Source organism: Sphaerodactylus townsendi, linkage group LG01 (genome assembly GCF_021028975.2).
Source record: "Sphaerodactylus townsendi isolate TG3544 linkage group LG01, MPM_Stown_v2.3, whole genome shotgun sequence".
NCBI lineage: Eukaryota > Metazoa > Chordata > Lepidosauria > Squamata > Sphaerodactylidae > Sphaerodactylus > Sphaerodactylus townsendi.
The window spans coordinates 121,173,088-121,197,261 of record NC_059425.1 but is presented as its reverse complement, the minus strand read 5'-3'; the positions used below and the strand labels follow the sequence as shown (position 1 = coordinate 121,197,261).

General features: G+C 43.3%; 1 protein-coding gene across 1 annotated transcript in view; it reads right to left on the bottom strand.

Moving 5' to 3' along the window:
• Positions 1-24,174, bottom strand: part of REV3L (REV3 like, DNA directed polymerase zeta catalytic subunit) — a 96,029-nt gene that overhangs the window by 34,750 nt on the left and 37,105 nt on the right. Inside the window, exons 10-16 of the mRNA XM_048492641.1 lie at positions 17,759-17,884; positions 14,389-14,626; positions 13,053-13,189; positions 8,129-12,242; positions 6,264-7,171; positions 5,756-5,838; positions 4,144-4,269 (exon numbers count right to left, since the gene is read on the bottom strand). Of these exons, the coding sequence (XP_048348598.1) occupies positions 4,144-4,269; positions 5,756-5,838; positions 6,264-7,171; positions 8,129-12,242; positions 13,053-13,189; positions 14,389-14,626; positions 17,759-17,884 (5,732 nt within the window). The remainder of the gene's footprint in view (positions 1-4,143; positions 4,270-5,755; positions 5,839-6,263; positions 7,172-8,128; positions 12,243-13,052; positions 13,190-14,388; positions 14,627-17,758; positions 17,885-24,174) is intronic.

Genomic DNA, 24,174 nt, shown 5'->3' with positions numbered 1-24,174 from the left:
CTGGTGGGGAGGGTAAAGGTGTTGGTGGCCAAGCACCCAATACAATACAATTCAATTCAATTCAATTCAATTCAATTCAATTCAATTCAATTCAATTCAATACAATACAATACAATACAATACAATACAATCTTTATTAGGCATAAATTAAGAAGTTGTTTACGATCTGACCGGGAACTGTTAATCAGGGGTGGCAACAGATTGACAAAAATAAAACAAATTATCAAAAGGAAATAAAAGTTAAATCTTCTATAAAATATATATTAAAAATGGATAAAAGCATACATTTACATCATTAAAAATATAAATATGTGTTATAAGGCCCATGGTTATATCTCTTTTGAATGTGCAGGTACCTGTAAAAGAAACTTCGCGACTTCTTCAAGAATCTCAGCTTCACTACTATTGAGGAAGAGAGCCAAGTTAGATGCTACTATGACTCCATATTTGTCAGCGGATACATGCAAAGCAGGGGGCTTCTAACTTTTTTGTATTTCGGGTAATCAAATAAAATATGACTGATTGATTGATTCCAGCTGATTTGGGCAGAGATCACAGACTCTATCCTGGAATGGAATTGAAATAAAGTGGCCAAGGGTGATGGCTGATGGAAAAACATTAAATCTTGCCCTAGTTAAAGATCCATCTCTGTCTGAGCACAGTCAGAAGATCAAGGTACTTGGCGATATGCCTATGAGTAAGGGGAATGTTATGGTATAATGGGGAGTATGACTTATTGGCATGTGATAGTAGAAGCTGATATTCTTGATCTAGAAGCCTTGTTTTTAGAATGCAATATATCTCATTGAATGGCAGCATATACAGGGCTTCGAGGGACAAGCCAAGCAATTGGACTTATGTGTTGACAAGTTGGTAGCACAGAGTACATTAAAGATTTCTCATTGGTATTAAAACAGAGCCTGAGCCAAAATTTAAAAGTAATAAGCCACATTCTGGTTTCTAAAAAACTCACACCAGCTTCTAAACAGAGTACAGCATAGGAAACACAATGAGGTACAATAAAGATCTTGTATAGAAAACTTGCTTGGACTCCTTCAACTGCCTTGTTCCAGTGGTCAAGCCATAGGGGCATACCATATAGGACCACCTTCATACTGAAAACATGTAGTAAGGCTGGGATTGGGATGTATCCGTGTGCCTTTGAAAAAAATTTTTTTCAAAACCATCGCTGATTTTGAATAGCTACTTTTTACTGCTTTATCTCTATGAGTTACCCATTTGGCACGATGGTCAAAATTAAGCCCGAGATATTTGAAAGATCTGGCTTGTTCAACCAGTATAGCATTGAGGTACCATTTTGAAGGTTTGTGAGAATGGGTAAAGACAATAATTTTAGATTTAGATGGATTCAGAGTTAGATAGCTGAAAGAACAATAGTCAGTACATTTCTTGAGCATACATTTTAGGCCAACCTGGGATCTCAAGATCAGTACCGTATCGTTGGTGTATAGAAGAACTGGAATTTTCTTATTCCCTAATGATGGACAGTAGGAAATTATTGTGTCCAGGTCCGACCAAATAATTAATAAACAGATAATATCAAATAATAAACAGATAATATTAAATAATATCAGGGCTAAAAAGCAGCCCTGCTTGATGCTTTTTGTTACTCGAATCTTTGTGGTAAGGGCCCCGCTGTTGGTATATTTAATCTGACAGGGGGTTTCACTGTAGAGAGATCTGATAAGTAGGATGAGTCTGTCTTCAACTCCAATCTTCTCAAGTTTTTGCCATAAAAGATCTCTTACCACCGAGTCGAAGGCTCCCTTAAGAGCAAGGAAAGCTGCGTAAAGCTTAGTATGCTCCTTGATCACAAATTTAGAGACCAATAAGTTGAGGATCATGACGTGGTCTAAAGTGGAGCTACTTTTCCTGAAACCTATCTGATCGGGGCCTAGGATACTATTATCGATTAACCAGGAATTGAGTTTCCCCAAGAGATACTGCGCATCAAGTTTCTCAGCTATGGATAGAAGGCTAATCAGTCTGTAATAGTCACCACTTTTATAGATTGGCTGAATGATAGCATTGGTCCAAGCTTGAGGTACTGTGCCTGACTGATAGACCACTGAGAAAAGGGAGGCCAAAAGAGGAGAACACCAGCCAGAGAAGACTTTGTAGAACTTGGGGGGAACAAGATCTGGGCCTGGGGCTTTGTGAGATTTTAGCTGGCTTATAAGTGAGTTAATTTCTGCATCAGAAACTCTAGGTAAACATTTTTAAAAATTATTCACTTTGTTGGTTGTGGTGGGTTTTCTGGGCTGTGTGGCCGTGGTCTGGTAGATCTTGTTCCGAAACGTTAGGAACAAGATCTACCAGACTATGGCCACATAGCCTGGAAAACCCACCACAACCAAGTGAATAATTTTTAAAAAATGGTTTCCATATATTAAACTCTGCAGATACATTTTAAAAAGATTTATTAAATAAGATTAATTTTATCTAGACAGTATACTGGCTTATAATTTCTGCTACATTCTACATATTAACTAATTTTAACTATAATACATGATAATAGTTTAATTGTTTTACTACTAATACCCTGCAGAATTAATGTTCATATTGCTTCCTTCTCATTTATACTTGAATGGTACTTTACCATTTACGCTAAGGTGGTTTTCTTATTTGGTAGTTTTTCAAATTAAAAATAATTTTTGATTGCTCATAAATTTACTAACATAAATTTCAAGCACATATGTATTATCACACTCTTCACTATAACTCAACAATTTTCAGTCGAATACGATTAATGAGCCTTAACCACTAGGACCACATTCTTCAGGGTTTTTATTCCCTTGAAAGGGTGCAAATTTAATAATTGGATATACCTCCTTCACTTTTCCAACAACTGGTTTACAAGAGAAATCTCTTTTGATTTCCAATGACACGCATATACCAAACTGCAGCTGTAATTAAATTTAGAATACTAGAATATTCCTATAGTAAAAGATGACAAAATGCTGAAGGACTGGCAGAGCTTGTTTAATGAATTTATTTGGAAAGTTAGAAGACTCAAGATATAATAGTCTATTGCTCAATCTAAATCATTGTTGGTTCTCAACCTGGGGGTCGGGGCTCCTTTGGGGCTCGAACGACCCTTTCACAGGGGTCGCCTAAGACTCTCTGCATCTGTGTTCTCCATGTGTACAATGGATAAATGTTAGGGTTGGGGATCACCACAACATGAGGAACTGTATTAAAGGGTTGCGGCATTAGGAAGGTTGAGAACCACTGATCTAAATGGTCCTCAGGAGCGTTACGTATTCCGAATATCAAAGCATACCATGACATGGCTAAATGGATGTTAGCATGTATTAATGAGGGGATCATCAGAGTTGGCATTTGAGCAAAGCGTGATTAGAACGCCCCTTAGAACCTTTTCATGGGTTTCACCAACTTTAAGGAAGAAAATACATAAAAAGGGGAATTGATCTGTAGATAGCTTGATGAAGATTTGGGATGAATATAGGAAGAAGTTTTCTCCTAAGACTTCACCACTTGCTTCTGCTGCCAGAGATTTAGATTTCCAAAAGTTTAAGTTATCTTTTCTAGCTAAAAGGGAAAAATATAAACTAGCTAGTTATGCTTTGATAGTGTGTGGTTTTATTATCCGTTGAAGAAGAGAACAGAGGAAAAACAGTCAGATTACTTGGTTTGAATACCTTCAAATGAAGAATTTTCTTATCCACAATAGGTTTTTGTTAGGCAAAAAGCACATTTGAAAGAATGATGATTCAATACTCAAAACATTTGCTTTCTAAGTTTTATGGACTGAAAATCTCACAATTATCTCAACACTGGTTTTCAAATTTTATCTTTTGAATGTTTTGAATGTTTGATTTTTTGTCAACCTTGTGCTTTTGTCTTCTTCACTTGTGGTTTGCTAGTTCAGTTTCATTAACTGATACTTGAATTTTATTATTTAATATTTATCCCAATACCATTATCTCTTAATAATGGACATAAGGCTTTCTGAGCTTCAGACTTCACCTTATTTCTTCTTTTAAAGATAAATTTTGAACACTGCCACACCAGTTCTTGTATACATCAAACTTTAAATGCTAAAAATTACCTGAGAACGAAACTACATGTAAAATAGTTCCAGTGATAAAAATCAGTTACCTCATGTAAAGCCTTTGCTTCCTGAATATTTTGTATACTTATTTTAAAACCATATGAGTTGTTTAAAGAGGGTCCTTCAATTTGAGATGTCTCTTTCTTTGAAGCATTTCTGGCAGTGAATTGATTCTATTAAAAGAAAGCATGAACAAAAAATAAATTTTCTATTAATATCACTCTTACTCATTTAGCCACATCATTATTCAAATTGTTCATGTTTATCAAATTAGTACATTTAACTATTTAACTATTTAAAACTTAACTATTTAAAACAGTTTTTGAAAAAGGAACCACAGAATATGATTAAACTTTCCAATTTCCCCTCAAATTCTCCTACCCTATTACTGACATTCTTTGTGAATAGGTAATAAATAGCAAAACTTATTTTTGGTATTGAGATCTGCAGCACAACCACATAGAATAGAATCTCAGAGAAAAAGATTTTATAATGCTGGGCATAAGTCAAAAATATAGCTTGTAATAACGTGCAACACATACCACGAACCAAAAACAACAATATGCAATAAGGCAATTAATGGCAAATCTTATAGCAGCAGACAGGCTTTAGGGATATACATGTTTCAATACCGTTTTTTTTAAAATCAGTGCTGCTTGGAGAGACATGTGCTTTTTCCTTTAGCTGTGTATTGCCCTTTTAAATTGCCAAAGACAATTAACTGACTTGATCCATACTATTCTTTTTGGTTAGTGGTATATATTGTACATTATTACGAGTTATATTTTTAAATTATTACTGGATGTTAAAAATCATTATTGAGTATGAACACATATTTCACAGCATGTAACTTTTGGAAATGATTTATATTGTGAAGAAAACAGAACTAAGCATGTTACTTTTATATTACTCTCAAACATTCAGCCTCAATATATTATCTTTTTTTCCTGTGGCACTGACTTCCATGTTGTAGACTTACTGCCATCCTTCATTGTTGGCATCAAATTTTGCATTGGTATGGGAAAGGTATTTTTCTATTTGTAGACATGGCTTTATATTCAAGGATGTTCTGCTTGTGCAATCTGTTGTGAGTTTGTTGAACCTACTGTAGCTCTACTCAAAGTATTCTACTAGCTGTTGTGCAAGTATTTGCAGAACAGTGCTAGCAATTATTTCCCTTCCAATTACCATTTGTTGAATCCCCTGTTTAATTCATATCAATTGGTTTCCTTCCTTAAATTAAAAAATGTTTTTTTTTTGTAGTGATACTCACTGGTACTGAGCACTACCACCTTCGTGTGTGTGTGTGTGTGGGGGGGCCTCTCTCCCAAGGCCTGATAAAAGAATTGGTGGAAATTGATCCAACTTTATGTCAGTATCAATGCTTTAAAAAACCCCTAGAAGTATTGCAACTTGGCAGAATTCTACTGTATCAACAGAACATTTCATACTGTTTCCTATTCCTTTCAAGAATAATTCGAATCCACACCTGTTTTGTATTTGTATATATTTTTAAACAATATGCATAATTTCCAAGAAAAAGTGAAAAGTGCATGAGAGCTGCAGAGACAAAAGATTTGAAAAAGAAGATTTAAAAACAAAGAATTACTGCATAAAACACAAACAACAGATCCTAATAAAAGGTTCCCATTCCATTACCTTAACTTGTGTAGTTAAAAGTACTTTTCGAAGAGCATCAACATTACTTCCTCTTCTGTGATTCAATTTCTGGAGTTTTGGTCCTGGGCATGGAGCAGAGAAATACATAAGAGTAACTAAAAATATGTTTGGATAGTGAACTACTGAAACGTTGATTTTTAAAGAATTGAACTCTAAATCACTATTAAGTACAATCTTGAACATGGCATGATCTAGCACTGCAGCATTTTATATTGTAGGTCTTAATGCATGTGATGAAAATTAGAGACAATTAATCTAAGCCTGATCCATTTTTCTTATTCTAACTACACATTAAATTTATTTTTAAAAAACCCTCAACATATTCTAATACAAATGATCACTTTAGGTTACTAACTATTTTAGTCATTTGCTGATCATGCTCTCACACTGCTCATTACATAAAACAGGCATTTTCCCATATTTTGAAATAAAATTTCTAACAATTTTTATTTTCAGTCCGTGCATAACACTTATTTTTTAAGCTTACCTGGTAATAATGGGGTAAATGCAAGTGCATCTGCTATTGCTTCTTGACACATTTTCTCCCTGATTGGGGTGCTGTGGAAGCAAATGGTTTCAGAACTGCCATCACATTCTTTTGATGGGGAAACATTGAAGGGTACCTTTCCTTCCTCTTTGACAAGCTTCTGCACTTTCTTAACTGGTGTGTCACTTTGTTCCACAGTGAACAATACATCCTCTGAATCCTCCGAACAAGATTGCTTGGAATCTGAGGATGCTACCTGTTGCCAAGGAGGAAGAACTGGTGAATCAGGGGAATTGTAATCAACATCCTCCTCCTCATTTCTTTCCATCTCTACTGCTGCAGGGGCAAGTGGCAGAGGCCTGTTTTTGAGTCTACTCTTACTCAGTTCTGTATCGTTTGTATCACAGTTTCCCATTCTCTGTGGCAGTGTAGGAGTTGAGGAAATGCAAAAAACTTCTGAATGCACAGCAGATTTCCGAACTTCAACACTGGGAAAATCAGAACACTCAGATGCCTTGGCTATTTCATAGCATGTATTTTTAGGTAAAGATGTACATGTCAAATGGTCAGCAGCTGCTGCTATCTCAGTCCCTTTGATAGTTCTTTTCCTGAAAAGTTCATAATCTTCTTTGGCCTGAAGCCATGATTCAACTTGAAGGGACGTGGGTGCACATTTACAAGGCATAATCACTATCTTTTTTTCTTCACCAGTTTTATGGCGATTTCTTTGTTTTTTATCAGCAGGAGACTGGCTATTGCGAAGAGGAGAACCAGGTCTAGGACTCTGAGCCATTGCAAGAAAAGCAGTCTTCCACAGCCGTAGTCCTTCCAGAGAAAAATCTCCCTCAAATTCAAGCAGATCATTTGCAAGTCTTGTTTCTACGGTAAGTAGTCTTCCTCCAATCTCTCTGTAAAAGTAAGGCTTTGAGTTATTAATCTTTAAAGGAGGAATTCAAAAATTATTGCTTTTCTTTTGTAGTTTTAACAGAAAACAGGCACATGAAGTTTGCTTTTATTTCAGTATTCTCCCCAATAACAAAGGCTAAAGTTTATGCACAGGATGATGTTAAGCTACCTACAGTGATCCAAACATTAGAACCTGCAAAAATGAAGCACAAAATAAAGGATTATTCTAATACTATACAGCACAGTCTGCGTTCACATCCTGCATGTGAGCTCCCAAAGGCACCTGGTGGGCCACTGCGAGTAGCAGAGAGCTGGACTAGATGGACTTTGGTCTGATCCAGCTGGCTTGTTCTTATGTTCTTATGTCTCTCTTTTGTGGCGCAGGAAGGGAATACATTAAACTTATGCATAAAATTATCCTTAACAACAAAATTTAAGACAGAAAAATATACATACAAAACATCATTGGGACTCACGGTGCTATCCTTTTATCTTGCTCCTCTCCCCCTATGGTCCCTCTCCTCCCCTTTTCACCCTATCTTCTTTCTTATGCTTTTCCTGCCTACTTTCTCCTCTTTTGCTCACCCTTCTTCCTTACTGCTTTTCTGGTCACTGCCACATGCAAGCAATCACCTGCCTGCTTGCCTGGCAGCAGTGGCATAGCGCCAATGGGGCGGGGGGTGCACGATGCGCCAGGTGGAGCCGCAGTGGATGCATGGCTAGGCTGTGGCGGGGGTGGGCACCACCGCAGCAGAGCTAACATATGCCCCGGGAACAGTTTTCCCTCGCTCTGCCCCTGCGTGGCAGCAACTGTTCTATACTTTCTCCTGTTTTCTTGTCACCTCTGTATCTGGCCACAAGTGTGTGGGTTTTTCAATCTATGTCCAGATCCCCAGGTTCGGCATCAGATATACAATAAATACTGGAAGACTAATAAAACCCCTCCATAGCCACATTACCTGGGCTTTTCTGGTGCATCACAAGGATTGCTGCAAAATGGTTCTTGATATATTGTTTCTGCTAGATCATGATCCACTAACGTTGACATGATTTCTTCACGACTTGGAGGTGACATTAGAGGTTTAAGGATGTGCGCAGCACGAGAACTTCCATTTTTTGACTGTGAAGGTGAAGTTGTAGAACTTGGTGAACTGTCGGGGGTTGGTATGAACCCATTATTTCTTGAAATATACAATTCTAAATCTTCAGAAGCTGCATCCATAAGTTCACCATCTGGTGAAGATAATATAGAAGAAAAAGAGATGCTAACAGAGTCCAGTGGCTGACCTGATTCAAAAGCAGCTTCTTTTCTAAAGTGGCTTTGACTCCAATCACTATTTGGTGATGAAAGATTAAGAAAAATCCCTTTTTTCACAGTATTTCTGTCCAAATGGAATTGTTCCTTCTGGCATATTTCTGTCCGCTGTATATCTACTGGTGAACTAGGCTGAGATGCTGATGGAAGAACATTATTTTTCCATGCACTATGGAGATGATTTTCATTGTTATCCAAAAGCCTTTTATCAAACATGTGAGGACTTAGTGGACCAGATCTTAGCCATGTTGTTGGATCTGAATAATGATTTTCTTCTTTAGACATTTTGCTACTATGATTCAAAAATTCAGTTTCTGTCATCTGTCCTTGGAAAAGATCCTGAGAAGCATCACTCAGAAATTTCTGTGGCAGATTTTGATCTGCTGGAACAAACTGACTTGCAGAATATAAACTACAAAACCCAGTCTGCCCTATGGTATTAATATCAAAGTTATAATTATGATCAGGTGATAAACTATCTTCAAGTGAGTAACAGCTCTCAAAACCTGGGTCTGAATAAAAAACAGGACTATCAGATACAATATGGCCATTTTTACTACTGTTATGCTGCTTCACAGGCTCTTTTAGAAGCTTGAGTGGTTTTTCTTTAGACTTCTTATCTTTAGGAGCTCGAGGTTTTCTTGGTGTTATGACTGAACGTGATCTTTTGATTAATTTATTTTGAACAAGGGGATAAGAAGCACCACTAGTATGCTGAGGTTTCACTGACATTTGTTCATGCATGCTGTGAATAAGTGCTTTTTGCTGCCTCTTTTGGAGCAATTCCTTTAGAACAGCTAAACCAGAATGTCCTTCACCAAATGCAGAGGGAGCCACTAGAGTCTTATTTTTGCCTTGGGAATCCATTTGGGTTTGAGACAGTGTTTCTGATAGCGCATGCTGTTTTATGTTGTCAGGGTTAAAATGTGACATATCCAAAATGAATCCTCTCTGCTTCTGCTCCCATCCTAATTTGTTAACTGGATTTCTCAAAGACGCTAAAAAACATTTTTTTGGCAACTGAAAAGGACCATGGCTTTCCTCTGAAGTTTTTAAAAATGGAGAAATATGATCAGAATGTTTCGTTGCTTCTGGAAGGTAAACCACCTGCTGCTGACTATCCTTGCAGTGCAAAAAATTACTAGAATGAATCTGATCAGTCTTTATTGTGTCTGAAGTACTGACATTTTCGATTGCTTTACCAGCAGAACATAAAAACCTGCTTTGTGTATTTGTAATCTCATCTGCTCTGTTAGACATGTCTTTAGAATTGAATACATTCCGTGCTACCTGAGATATGTGGTTAGACTGGTCAAACACATTATGTTGAACTAAGGTGGTCTCCTTTGTTCTAAATATACCACTTTGACTATTTGATCTTTGGAAGTTTATCTTGGCTTTCTCCCTTCCAGACACAACAGAAGCTACAGCTGGATGAAAGTTTTCTGGTGTGAGAGGGGAACCTTGGCACCCTATAGGTTTTTCATTTTCCAACAGTGCATGGAAATAAATCAGTGGATTTCCTTGAGCATTAGGTGTCAGTGAGAGTGGGGCTGATGGCAGATGTCCTGTTGAATAGCCAGTGGGTAGCATATCTTTCTGTGGGAAAAGTGGCTGGAAGTTTCCCAAGCTCTGTATGTTTTCAGGTAAATCATGTTGCTTCAATACAAGGTTAACTTCTGCTTCTGGAGGATTATTTTTTTCATCTGTAGCTGTTATGGACTTGGAGACTTTTTCTATTTTTTGTTTCAGTTTTGCTCTAGGCTTCTTCTTAATTTCGTTTCCTGCTTTATTAATTAGACTGCTCTTGTTCTTTGTATTAGTCCGAACAGTAGCACCAGTAAATTGCTTTTTACATTTCTTAACCTGAGTTTTTGGCTGGCTATGTCTTCTATGCACAGGAATAACAGTCTTATTACTGTAAACATTAGCATTTTTAAACACCAAAGTTTCTTTTTCTAGACTAGTCATAACTTCTTCTGCATTTGGATCAGTGGGAGACCAGCAGCGAGGTGGAGATACATGAACTGGGCTTGCACTTCTTTCGGAGAGAAAACCTAGTTTAGACATAACATCACTGTAATTCAAATCACAATCTTCAGCTTCAGCACTATATGATGGAAGAGGGGGAGAAAGAAAAGCATGTGTTTTTTTTCTGAAATATCGTTTTTTTTTAATATTTGTATTATTAATATTTTGTAGTTTCCCAATCTTCTTCTTGGCAGACTTACATTTTGCTTTCCTCTTGTGATTTTTCTTTGGCATTAATGGATAAATAGGATATTTGGTTGCAGGAGAATCAGGAACTTTTGGCCAAAAGTCTTTTAAAGGTGCAAGTTTTTTATATAGGTTCATCTTTTCTTCTGTAAGTATAACTTGCTCCTCACTAGAATCTATTTTCCCAAGTTTAACAAGCATATTTTTTCTCCCTCTAAATCTATTAATAATTATATATTTTATAATAACAGGTGGAAATTTTTTAGAAAGTTTTCTTCGTTTTTGAGACTTTTTAGACCCATCAACACTGTCATCATTTTCTATGCAATGAGGTAGGCTAATTTTTGAACTTTGCATGCCAAAGCTAGATTCACTGTCTTCAGTCTCATAATTTATTTTACGTTTAGCACGTAGCGTGTATTTATTTCCACATATCCCAAACGATTGTTCAGATTCTTGAATTTCAGCTCCAGAATGGCAGTCAATACAGCTGCTAGAATCTATAGACATTTTGTTTACAAAAGCACTTTGAGGAACTTGAATATCATTTGGTAGCAGGCTGTATGTATCAGGAATATCATTATTAGCATTACCTTGTATATAGCAGCTCTCTATTGTGGATGCATTGAGAACCGCAGACTCCTGTTGATTGCTAAGACTCAATTTCTTCTTATTTAGTTTTAACTTAGTTTGCTTTTTGCCTTGGGACAACTTATATGTCACAGGACCTAACCTCTGTGGCTGGCTGAGACAATTAGAAAGAACAACACTAGGAAAGAACATGTAATGTGGTGTTTGTTGGCTAAGGTTGTTTTTTTCTGCTTTATGTTCCTGAAATTCTTCATATCTAATTTTAAGGTTATTAAGGCTGTCTTCATCACAATCACTTACAGCTGAATGAATAATGGTTCTATTAACCTCTGAGCAAGACACTAAATCACAATTTTCTGGTGCAGAAAAAGGGCTATTTATAGTTGTGCTACCAACATTTATATTTGCTTCAGGTGATGTTTTATTTCTGGAATGGACCAAATCTGAAAATTCAGAATTTTCAACCAAACCACCTTTATCAATTTGGTGGTTCACAGGTAGAGAGATGTCCTTTGTAGCCTTCCTGATGCCAGTGTACTTCCTGCTAGGCAAGTGTCTGCTTGCTGAGGAGAGTTCCTCATAAGTGGTTTCACACAAAGCTTGGAGTGCTTCACTTTTATTACTTTCCTTGTGTAAATTCTCAGAATGGAGGATACTGTTGAAGGGTTTTGAGTATTTTACATTGTAAGTGCTTTCTTTCGTAAAAGAACTGATTGAAAAATCAGTTCTTATGTCCCTCTTGTTTGGTTGAGAAAGTCCTTCCAAGTCATCACTGTTCAAAACATGAGAAGAAAGGGCACTTGTGTGTTTACACTGAAAGGTAATCTTAGCTGAAGATGGGGGTTCCAGAGTAGCATCATCTTTGTGAAAAATCGAAGTCTTTACAGAGGTTTTGCTTGCTGCAATTACAGATGTGTGCGTTCGAGAACTTTCATCATTCAAAGGATTGTCTAAAACAGAACAGATATAGCAAATTATTTTTTGTTTTTCTCAGATATTAAATAGGACACTAACCATTTTAAAAAAGCATCGGGCCAAACAGAGGTGTATTGGGGGGGAATAGCACCTGGAGACAACCCGCCGGTGAGCCTCATCCCCAGACCTCCGTGCAGACCAAGCCCCACACCTGGCCTCCAAGCAGGCCAGCAGAGCCTGGGGAGGCTTGCATGGAGGCCAGGGCTGGGGCTCGGGGTGGCCGCCGTCGAGCCCCACTCCTCCACCCCTGGCAGGGACTGCAGAGGGCCTGGGTACGCCTGCATGGTGGCCGGGGCTCAGGGGCCGCCCACCACCGAGTCCTGCCCCCATGCAGGCCAAGTCCTGGCCTCCGTGCAGGCCAGTAGGGCCTCGGGAGACCTGCATGGAGGCCGAATGGGGTGGGGCTCGGTGGCAGCAGGCACCACAGCCACCCGTCTCAGAGCCCTGACCTCTTCCCGCAGGCAGGGAGGCAGGGGGCAGGACTCTGTGGCGTTCAACTGTGGGCACGCCTTTTGATCATGTGGGGGAGCATCTGGTGCCTCCCCACATAACCAAAAGGCATGCGCCCGGGGACATGGGTGACCCCATGGCCCTATAGGCCGTACGCCTCTGGGGCCAAATAATGATACTAGGATGAAGAGGAAATGACACAGGTAAATACAGCCAGGACTATAATAAGAGAAGTATAGAAATACACATGAACATTCATACAGAATAAATGTGAGCTTACACACATCACTGTATCATGGAGGAAATGAAATTCCAAAGGTTTTAAAAAATCTTACCACTATTTTCATCTGCTGTACCATCTAACTGAGGTATAGACAGACTTGCCAAAAGCAAATCATTACTACTCCAATCCATCTCATCTTCTGAAGAGCTGTCTTCTGTTGAGCTCTGATTCTTACTTCTGCCAACTGACCTAAAAGTAAAACTTATTTTAGGCATACAAAATATTTTGGCGAGCCAAAAGTTCCTTTGCCATTCCCCAAATCAGCTTTTCCAATAGTAATTTGCTGTCCCCTCATATGTATTATGCCCTTTTACTATGCAGAAATATAGGGTTCGCTTGGAAATACTAAAGTTTTTAATGCTATGCTGAATGTTTACCACACAAATCACATGTGTGGTAAGTGCCATCAAGTTGTTTCCAACTCATGGCGACCTTATGAATCAATGTCCTTCAGACATCCTATAATTAACAGCTTTGCTCAGGTCTTGTAAATAAGGGCCATGGCTTCCATTATAGTGTCAAATCATTTCACGTTGGGTCTTCCTCTTTTCCTGCTGCCTTCAACCTTCCCTAGTATTATTGTCTTTTCCAGTGACTCTTGTCTTCTCATTAAGTGACCAGAGTACAACAGCCTCAGTTTAGTCATTTTAGCTTCTAGGGGTAGTTCAGGCTTAATTTAATCTAGAACACACAATTTTTTGGCAATCCACTGTAGCCCCCTCCCACTACAGCTTCCAATGCCTCCTGAAATGTTGTACTTTGGAGAACATTTTGTGCTGCAGAAAGAAAGGGTAAGCTAGCCATGCGCCATAGCTAGGAATCCTCTGCCCATGAAAATGCCCCAGTAGATCCAAATTCATGTTTGCCAATCTCCAAGTAAAGTTTAGAGATGTTTGTGTGTGTGTGTGTGTGTGTGTATATATATAAAATTTATAAACCGCCCACCCCGAAGGAGATGTTGATGCTCATGTGTACTTTTTTGCAAGCTATCTTTCCCTTATCAGCTATCTTTTTGCAAGCTATCTTTCCCTTATATATAATGCATTGTCACTGGCATTCTTTGCCAACACACACCCATTTAGCAAATGTGCCACCCGTAGAGCAATAAATGCTGATGGAAAGGATTCTAGCATCGCCTCCACAGACGTAAAAAGAATCTATCCTGCTCTAATGAAGGTCACATTAGTTACTAGCTTTTGGATTTTTTCACTGAACTACTTGTCTGAAGCAACTAGATTCATATAACTGATGTTTTCAATCCTAAGATTCCTATCCTCATTGAATGCTTAAATCTGTCCCTCCAGATGGATTTCTCTTCAAAATATGGGTAGTTCAATTGCACATAATTCAACAAATAAAGGTGATATTGCAACAAACAAAAGGTATACCTTCTTTTTTCACTGGCATCACTAATGTTGTTGTCCCATCGTTGGGACATTAGCAAACTGAGCTCCATTTCTTCCTTTTCAATTTGTGGCTCATTTTCTTCATCATCACTGTTGTGTAGATTCCTACAGCTTCCAGGAGAAAATTTTTGCAATAAAGTTCTTTGCTCTCCAATTTCATAGCCTTCATCCTCCAAACCAGCCAAGAGATGCATCATGGCTTGATCAGCACTACTGTCCACTGCAGTAAACACAAGAATAAATTCAGGTATGTACCTTGTCAGTTTTAAGTTTGGATTTGTTTTGTGTTTTTTCATCTTAAGAGTTCACAAACACGGTTTTTCAGGGAGAGGTGTCTGATTTCTCTGGCCGCTGAGATGAAACGAAAACTACTAGAAACATTGTACATAAAATTATGGATTGGATTAATGCTTTGAGATTCCAACAGAAAAAAAAATAGATTTCAATGAAAGTTTTTTTCTTGTTTTGAAAGTGGACAACATTCTCCCATTTAGTTCAAAGAGTTTTATACCTCTACCATGGGACTTTGGTCTCAGGTTTGGAATTCAAAAAGCTGCCATAAAAGGCAGCTGTATCAGCCAACTTTCTCACTCCTGACAACATGTTTCAATTCTGAGGGAATTTCAGCTAAGAGCTCTCTAGATAAAAAGGACTGATGCTCTTTCTTGAAAAAGAGAGTCAGCTGAAGATGCTCCTACAGTCAAAGGAATGGCTTTGTGTGCTTTGAGAAGCACAATTCATTCTTCTTTTCTGCAGAATAAATACACTGATCATCTTCATCCTTAAGCTTTTGAAATACAGGCATACCTAACTACTTCCATAACATTCTGCTGATATTAATAATATCTTTGTAGAACCTGAGTATTCCTTTTCTTAGCTTCTGATCAAACATTACAGGAAAGGGAATATTGAGACCTGAAGGGGCAACCCTGGAAAGCTTCACTAATCATCCTTGGTTTAATTGCATTTAATTTAGCTGCAGTTCCAGCATTTTAAATTATATTGGAATAATCTGTGAGAAGGAAGTTAAATAGTAACAATGTCTGCTCCCACTTCTTGGTTTAAATCAGAAAGAGGCTATTTTGGCCCAAGGTAGCTCAAATCTACAAGTCTATATGGGGAGTTCCTGTGGGAGATACCACTTAAGGGCAAAACCTTGAACAGTCATGGGGTTGTGTGACCCTATATTGTTTACCCCTACAAAATAACAATAGGGCCTAGCTCAGGGGTCAGCAACCTTTACCACCCAAAGAGTCATTTGGACGCATTTTCCACAGCCCTGAAGATCTATGGAGCTGCCTCCGGTTCGGCCCCTCCACTCCCCTTTCCTTTCAGCGCTGGGAGGCAGATGCGCCGGGCAGGGAAACCCCCTCTGCCTGACGGAGCAGGCAGTCGCCTGTTCTGTGGGTCAGAGGGGGGATGGCGGCTGTGGCCTGCCTGGTGCTGCCACCTCTCATGTTGCGGGAGGCAGCGGCGCCAGGCAGGGAAACCCCCTCTGCTCAATGGAGAAGGCAGTCACCTGCTCCGTTGGGCAGAGGGGGGATGGCAGCTGCAGGGATAGCAGAGGAGGGATGGCAGCTGCTCTGGAGGGACACGGCCACGCTACCCTCCAACCTCCTGGGGTCGGAGGGTAGTGTGGGCATGTCCCTATAGCCCTCCAGAGCAGCGCTGGAAGGAGAGGGGAGTGGAGGGGACGCGAAAAGCGGCACCCTCACACACGGAGCGGCCTCTGGTTCAGCCCCTCAACTCACCTTTCCTTCCAGTGCTGCTCTGGCGGGCTGGAGGGACATGCCCATGCTACCCTCCAACCTCCAGGCCATGTGGAGCTGCAGTATATGGCTGAAAGAGCTGCATGGCTGAAAGAGCTGCATATGGCTGAAAGAGCCGCAGGTTGCAGACTCCTGGTCTAGCTAGAATCTGACAAAGGGGTTGGCTCTGGGCTGCAGCTATGAATGGAACAAGATCCTTTCAATCACATAGATTGCAGCTGCCTCTTGACCTGTCCATGGGCTTACAATCAGCCACTTCAGCTGAGCCTTCTGGGGGCCAAGGTCATCTTCTACATCAGGGTGTCTCTGACATATTCTGGAACAACTGTAGAAGCCACAGATAAGTGGAAGAACAGGGTTATGCCACAGCACAAATGATACTTGAGAGATACTGATCTCCCACTTGAAAACCCCAGCAGAAAAAGGTCAGGAAAGCTACTTCAAAATGTGAAAAGAGTTGCCCTCAGGCACTGTACTGGCCAAAGGCAACTGCCCTTCAGACTGAGACTGAGTAATTTGCTGACAGAGTTGCTTTCCCTCTATAATTTGAGTGGCACTATTATTGTTGTTCATTAACTAAGAAAGGAACTAGAGAAAATACCTTCTCCACTTCAGCACCTAATGTGATTGATTCAGTTAGAAAGCAGAAAGAAAAAAAAGCCTTGTGTAAAATCTGTGCTTCCAACAGCAGCAGCCCTGTCGCCAGAGACAACAGGGGAAAGGTCTAAAAGGACAACTCATTCAGGAGAGACCTCAAAAACCTCTATAAGTCCTGGCTCTGTGAAGTAGACAGAAAGAATCACTCATTTCTCATGATGATCTTCCCTTATGATCAAGGAGGTCTCCTAGAATACTAAGATTTTAACACTCATGTCAGAGAAGAAAGAGTGCACAGGACTATTTATATACAGTATTAATAATATTTGACAGAAAACTGATTTTTGGAGTAGCAGGAGATGATTACATTCAGATCACACAACATGTTATCTGTCCATGACACGCACAAACATATTCACCTCATATATCATACCTGCATACTCCCATTTTCCTTCCCCTGTAAATGAGAGCCTGTTTGACTTCCTCCTTATTCTCTAAAGCCATTATCTTCAGCTGCTGTGTGACAATAGGGAATCTAGACCCAACTCTTTAAAAACACAAATGTGTAGTTTGGTCCCGAATGTGATCAAAAACTCCATCTGGGAAGCATTCGAACTCCAATTTGCCATGGCATTTGAACAAACACAAATTGAAGTTCCTCTCCTCCTCACATACAGAGATTTTTAACTACCAATAAACTATGGTTTAAAATCCAGGTGGAGAAGAAAGTAGAGGAAAAAAGGCTTCCAAAATCAGAAAATGTTAACTGCACTCTATGCACAAGGAGTTGCAGGAGGGAATGCATAGTATAAGAACAAGATATGTTCATGCTTAACAGAAATAGAGGTATGTTTTGAGGTATGAAGTTGGCAAAACTTTTAAGTTTAGGAAAAATGTGTAGAACATTCAAGGTAAAGCAGACAGCATTGTGAACAGTAAAATTTCTGACTATAGGAAAGGCTGCAATGGCTTTGCACTGTACTTACTGAAAACTGGAGTTTTAGTTACTCTCCGAGATGAAGGTTGGAAATGCTGACTATTTTCCATAACATTCAGAATGGCTTCTTCATTAATAAGAGCATCATCGTCTTTATACTTCTCGTTAATTTCCTCTACAAATCAGATAAAACATGTACATGAACTGTGAATGTAATTTCTAAAATAACAGATTATGCTTATACACTCTAGCATATTAAATTATTTAAACAGGGTTTTCAAAATAAATGATTCAAGCCATTTAATGGAGGTAGAGTCTGACTTCATGCTGATCATAGAAGACAAGAAATGATAATGGAAATACTTTTCTTAATAAATTTATGTTTAGCGCAACTCCGCACAGTAGGGTTTGGCATCTACAATCTCCCAGAGATAATCCATCATCCTGAAGGTTGCTGTAAATTACTATCAGTTGCCAACCATGTTCCCACAGCTTCTTTGTTAATGTGAGATGACAACACGAGAAACAATGTTGCAGCTTTACATGCTTTTTTGTCCCTGCTTGAATTTGACCCATTTCCAGCTCAGAAAAATAGGAGAGAAAGTGTCTCTCCCTGGCTTACTTTTAAGCGGTGTCTGCACATTCAGGAGAATGATGTGGCAGACTGGATTGTGCCGCCTCAGACAGGAGGTATTTGTGGATCCTGCCATTTTAAAAGCAAAATCCTTGAAAGCAGAAAACAAACCAAGCAGATGGGTTCTAGGCTAGTTATTTTTCTAGCCACAGAGGGATAAAAAAAACCCTGGATGGATTCCAGCTTCCAGTCATTTCTTGACTAATTCTGCAGCATGTGTAGACTGGGCCTTAGTCTCTCCCTTGCCTTACCCAACCATTTTTTATTTGGAAAAGTAATCAATTATATCTGGGGGAGGGCATTAAAGAAACAGGTATTTTCCTGAAATGTTTCTCTCATCCCTTCTGAACTTCCCAGATGAAAAAGCTCCAAAAAAAGGAGAAGAAGAGGGACAGGGAGAAACTGACAGACGCTGAATGAAGTTCAAGCTAAATTAGACATGTACTCGATGTAGGGGTGAGCCCGCGGACCCGGCAGAACCGTAGAAGGAGCGCCAGGCATGCCGGTGCCGGCTACGGCCTTCCGGGCGCACACGCTCCCCCAACCCCCGCTCCCCCCATGAGTCACGGGTCATGAACTGCCTGACTCGCGGTCACCAGGTGTCCCATACAAGGGGACACAAAGGCTCCTGCCCTCAGGTGAAGATTAGACCCAGACATGGATGCTTCCTCCCGCACGTAGCAGCCCGATGAGATCATGCATCACATGATGATCTCCCGCTCTCCCGTTCTCCCGTCTGCCCGACCCCTTTTTACACGCCCCCATTGAAACCCTAATAAAAGGTGTGAGGGGCGAGCGCACGGCAGAGTTGCCAGGATCACGGGATCCTGCACTTCCTGCTTGCCAGGATCACGGGATCCTGCACTTCCTGCTTGCTGGCACCAGATGAAATCTCCGCGTGTCGTCTCTTCCCTGGGACCTCGTGGGTACGACTGCAAGCTGGTGCCGAAACCTGGGAATCCTCGAACCTCCGCCGTGACTTACCGTTGCCTGGGAAAGGGCTTCTCAGTACCGATCGTCCGCTGGATCGGCGCATCCAGGGACCCACCCCCTCGGTACCGACCATCCGCTGGATCGGCGCATCCAGGGATCTGCGTTCTCGGACACTCTCTCATCTGATCGAACCACCGGTAAGCACGGGCGCTTGTAAAAGCACGGCTTTTGACAAGCACGTTAGCGAACTGAAAGCGCTAGCGAAACGCGGCAGGGTCTCCGTAAAGAGAGGGGAGCTGCGCGAATTGGTTGAGGAGATTGATAGGCAATGTCCATGGTACCCAGAAAGGGGGACATTCAATCTTAAGGACTGGGAAAACATCGGGCGCACTCTGCACAGAGAGCCTCGCGCGCCGATGTCGCTGCTACTGACGTGGAGACAGTGTTATGTCGCCATCAGCCTGCAGGTCCATGGTGTCTTTGCCATGGATCTCCCTCCTTTTGATCTTTCACCTACAATTTCAAGCCCGGAATTTTCTCTATCCACTAAACAGGATGCCTGTCCTACTCCCGTTTCACTTGCTTCCTCCTCTCATTCAAACTCTCCCGCTCATGCTCTCGTGGCCAGGCCGCCTCCTTCTCTTGCTCCGCCTTCTGCTCCGCTTCCCCCTCCCGTTTCTGAAGCCACCGCACCTCCGTCAATGCCACGTAATGGCACGAGTTTCAAAACTCTCGCAGAGCGTATTACCCACGATCTGCAGAGGAAGGAAACCCTGACGGAAGACGATGCCGACCTCCTCGCCGTCTGCCCAGCCCACTACACTGACCACGTGGGGGAGGACGGCGCCGTCCAACGGGTCGTTGAGTATCGCCCCATAGGCTATAACGTTCTCACTGAGCTCCGCAAGGCAATACGGGACGTGGGGATCACCAGCCCCTATGTGAGAGGCATGCTGGAAGCCGTCATGCGGAATCACATAATGGTTCCGGAGGACTGGAAAACCACTTTTCACATGCTCTTGAACCCTGCGCAATTTGTTGTTTGGGAAAGCGAATACTGCCAACAACGCATAAGCAGAGGAGCAGCCTCTGGCGGCGCCTATACCGCCGCGCAGCTCTATGGTTGCCTCTGACTGCGCCTACAAGGCGTTTGTAAGAGTGTCTGCTGCCGGACAGCCAACCCAGAGCTTTTCCAACGTTCGGCAGAAGCCCCAGGAGCCTTACGCTGAATTCCTGAACAGGCTCCAGGAGGCCCTGCAGAGGCAAGTCGACAACGACGCAGCCCAACACGAGCTCCTCATGCGCCTCGCCAAAGAGGACGCCTCCGCTGAGTGCCGCAGGGCGATCACGGGCTTAGGGAAGAACCCTGAGCTGGCCGACATGCTTAAGGCTTGCCAGGATATCGGATCTTCCGCCCATCAGGCCAGCCTCCTAGCCGCAGCCCTCTCCACCACCCGGGGACAGCCCCAAGACGAGTGCTTCAACTGCGGCAAGCGGGGACATTTCCGGAGGGATTGTAGGTCGCCTGGTGGGGGGGCTTACAACCCCGACGGAGGGGGGTTCTCCCCTGGGAGACGAAGGCCCCCAGGGAAGCCCCGGACCAAATGCTCCCGATGCCGGGAGGGCTTCCACTGGAGAAGCGAGTGCCCGTCGGGAAACTCTTACCCGGGCCTCTCCCCAGTCCAGGACCAAGGAGGAGAATACTAAATCAGCCCCAAGAACCAAGGCCCGAACCCAAGCCACCTCCTCCCAGCGGTATCTCCCTCTCCTGCACCCAGCCTCTTTCCCTCAAGTTTCCCAATGAGATCCTCGTTGTTCCGACCCAGTACAGCGATCCCATCCCCCCAGAGGCCGTCGGGTTGATCTTGCCCAAAGCCTCCGCCGCTGAGCAGGGACTGTTCATCGTTCCGGGAGTCATTGACTCTACACACCAAGGAGCCGTTCACATTCAGGTGTGGACAAACATTCCGCAGGAGTTGCCCAGTGGAACCAGCTGCGCACAGCTGATCCTCCTGCCCCACATGCTGCCTGCCGCCGATTCAATAAAGGCCACGAGCCCGGATCGCCATCGAGGCACAGCCGGCACCACAGTAGCGGCGGTAGAAACGCCCATCGACAGCTCCCGCCCATACCTGGAGCTCACTATAGAAGGGTGTCCATTCACGGGACCTGTGGACACCGGCGCCGACGTAACCGTCATCAGAGCAGCCGAGTGGCCTGATCAGTGGCCGACCGAGGCTTGCCCGCGCATTTGGGGGGTGGGGGGGAAGCAGACTGCGAGACGAAGCACCCGCCCGCTCACGGTCCGCAGCCCAGGGCTTGAGCGACAGCTCACAGTCCGCCCCATCGTTTTGGACATCCATGTTAACTTGTGGGGAAGGGATCTCATGAATCAGGTAAAGACGACTCTGGTCTGGGACGGATAAATCCACTCCCACCATGGCCGCTACCCAGAAGAAGAACAGATAGCAGCTGGCCACGTTGAGATCCCCACCCCCCGGCTTTGACTGTGTTTCCTACCTCCGCCCCAGAGCCCTCGCTCTGGAACACCCTCTCTCTTTCCCTCACTTGTTCTATTTTTTCAAACAGCAAAGGCGGGAGGGCCAATTGGCTGACTGGCCCTCCCTGGATTAAAATCTGGGCCTGTCCTGGTACCGCAGCACTGCCAGGACAGGCCCCAGGTTAAAAGCAAGGAAGATGCCGCCGCACCAAATTCACTCACAAACCGGTTTGGGCGCCTCGAGTGATCATGGCTTAGAGCACCATCATCACTTCTAGATACCCATATTGTTTTCCGGTTTTCTGACTTATTTTGGCACCTTAGCCGAAACCGCCCCTTAAGGAGTGGTTTCGGCGGGCGGCATTTCCCCAAGATACTCAAATTCGACCCCAAATTCTGAACGCCATGCCTGCCTCAACCTCTGCGATCACGGTAAGTATATCTGCCCCAGGGTGGAACCTCCCCCAGTCCTTTGTCCCAAAGACCAACTTCCAAATGTGTGATTGTCTTGCTCTCCTGACGCATCCCCTCCTCTGAACGAACCCCCAGAGTCCTTTTGTCCTACAAATTAGATATGCATACCCACAATCCCCTGACGGTCCACTCGCCCCCCCTCTCTCTAGGGGCTCGGGCCGTCGCTTCGACGCGTCCTGATGACGTCTTTGAAGCCAACTCCACATGGGAGTTGCCTGCCTTTCGTACCCCCTGTCCCATGCCCAAACAAACTAAAGAAAGGGGAGTAGGTGGGGCCTCCATGGCCTGCCCCCCCCCTGCAGAATCGAAATTGAACAATTCGAACCTGCTCTCAGGCCCACTCCCACCTGAGCCAAGACCAAGCTTGGCGGGGCCCGGCCCCTTCATAACCTGGGGAAGGGGGTATGCTTCAATCCCTCTCCCTGCAGGTCCCCAGTGGATTCCAGCTTCGCCATGTCCAACCAACCCATGGAATGGCACCAGAAGGAAACCAACCCGATCCCGGAGATGGAGCGGATCTCCCTGGAAGATCCGGCCCCGCGACCCCGACGGAACCGCCGCCAGCGCCAGAACAGCTTGAGGACCCAGATGACTTGGGGAGACGTCAAGGCAACGACCGGCCGGGCTCGAGAGCTGCTGCGACGGGAAGGCTGCCCCGAGACACCCGAGGGTCTCTGCGCTGCCATCTTTGCGATCATCACTGCAAACTCCGCAGTCACCATCATCTGCCTGCTCTGCTGCCTCTTGCCGGTGACGCTTGGTCACCCCCTTTTGGAGATCAACCAAGTCAACATCTGGGAGCTGTTCGCTGCCGTTGCCAACGTCTCATCCTTCTGCCTGGGCCAGTATATCGGAGTGGGAAGCTTGCTAAGCTCCTGCCTACTCCCTGTCTGCAAGGCCCCTGGAGATTTCCTGGAAGAGTCGGGCCTGAGCCCTTTCATGAACGCCTCGTCCATCCGGTACTCCATGAGCGCCGATTGGGGACCCGTTGTTCAAACCCTCCCCGCTGGCGCTCTCTCTCATCACCCAAACCGCCACCAACCACGAGTCCAACACTTGCGCCCGCATTGCTAATGTGGCGGGACAGGGAACTGGCCCGAGCCCAGTCACCGGCTCGGCCAACTGGAACTGCACGCATGTTGAGGACATTCCCCCCATATATGGGAACATCCTCCTCCCTAAAGGCTGGTTCTGGACTTGCGGGGAGAGAACCTTCAACTACATTTCCGCTCGCCTTTCTGCCGGAACTCTTTGTTGCCTTAGCCGTCTTACCATTGTCCTGCCTCAGGCTCCACCCCGGGAGCCCAAACACCGTCGCCGCTCCACTCTTTCCCTCGACCCTTCCTGCCGGAGCGACGCGGTCGCTCTTTCCGAAGCCGAGTAAGTTTCCCTCGCGACCTCCCTGGTGGGAGTCCCCGGACTCGCCACCTATAACGCTAAGACTATTGGCCGGCTGGCCTGTGCCCTTGCGAAGTCCATTAATTCCACCTCCACCGCTCTGCATGCTCTGGCCTCCGAGCAACAAGAACTTCGTCAAGCGACTTTAGATAATCGTGCCGCTATTGATTATTTGTTATTACTGCATCACCAAGGTTGTGAGAATGTACATAATATGTGTTGTTTTAATCTCTCTGATAATTCCCATTTGATTCATATGAAAGTTCGTGAGTTACAAGATGTTGTATCTAATCTGAAATACGATGTGTTGCCTCACTGGTGGTCAGCCCTTTGGAGCTGGCTGCCGGGGGGATGGTTAAGTACTATTGTACAATTCTTCATTGGTCTGATTGTATGCTTTGTCGTTGGATCTTGCCTTGTTCAGTGTGTATCTGCCTTTGCCTGTAACATTTGTAAGAAACCCCTTGACTTTCCCCTACGACGCAACCAGGTCCTCATGCTGCACAAACAGCTCAGCCAGCTTGAG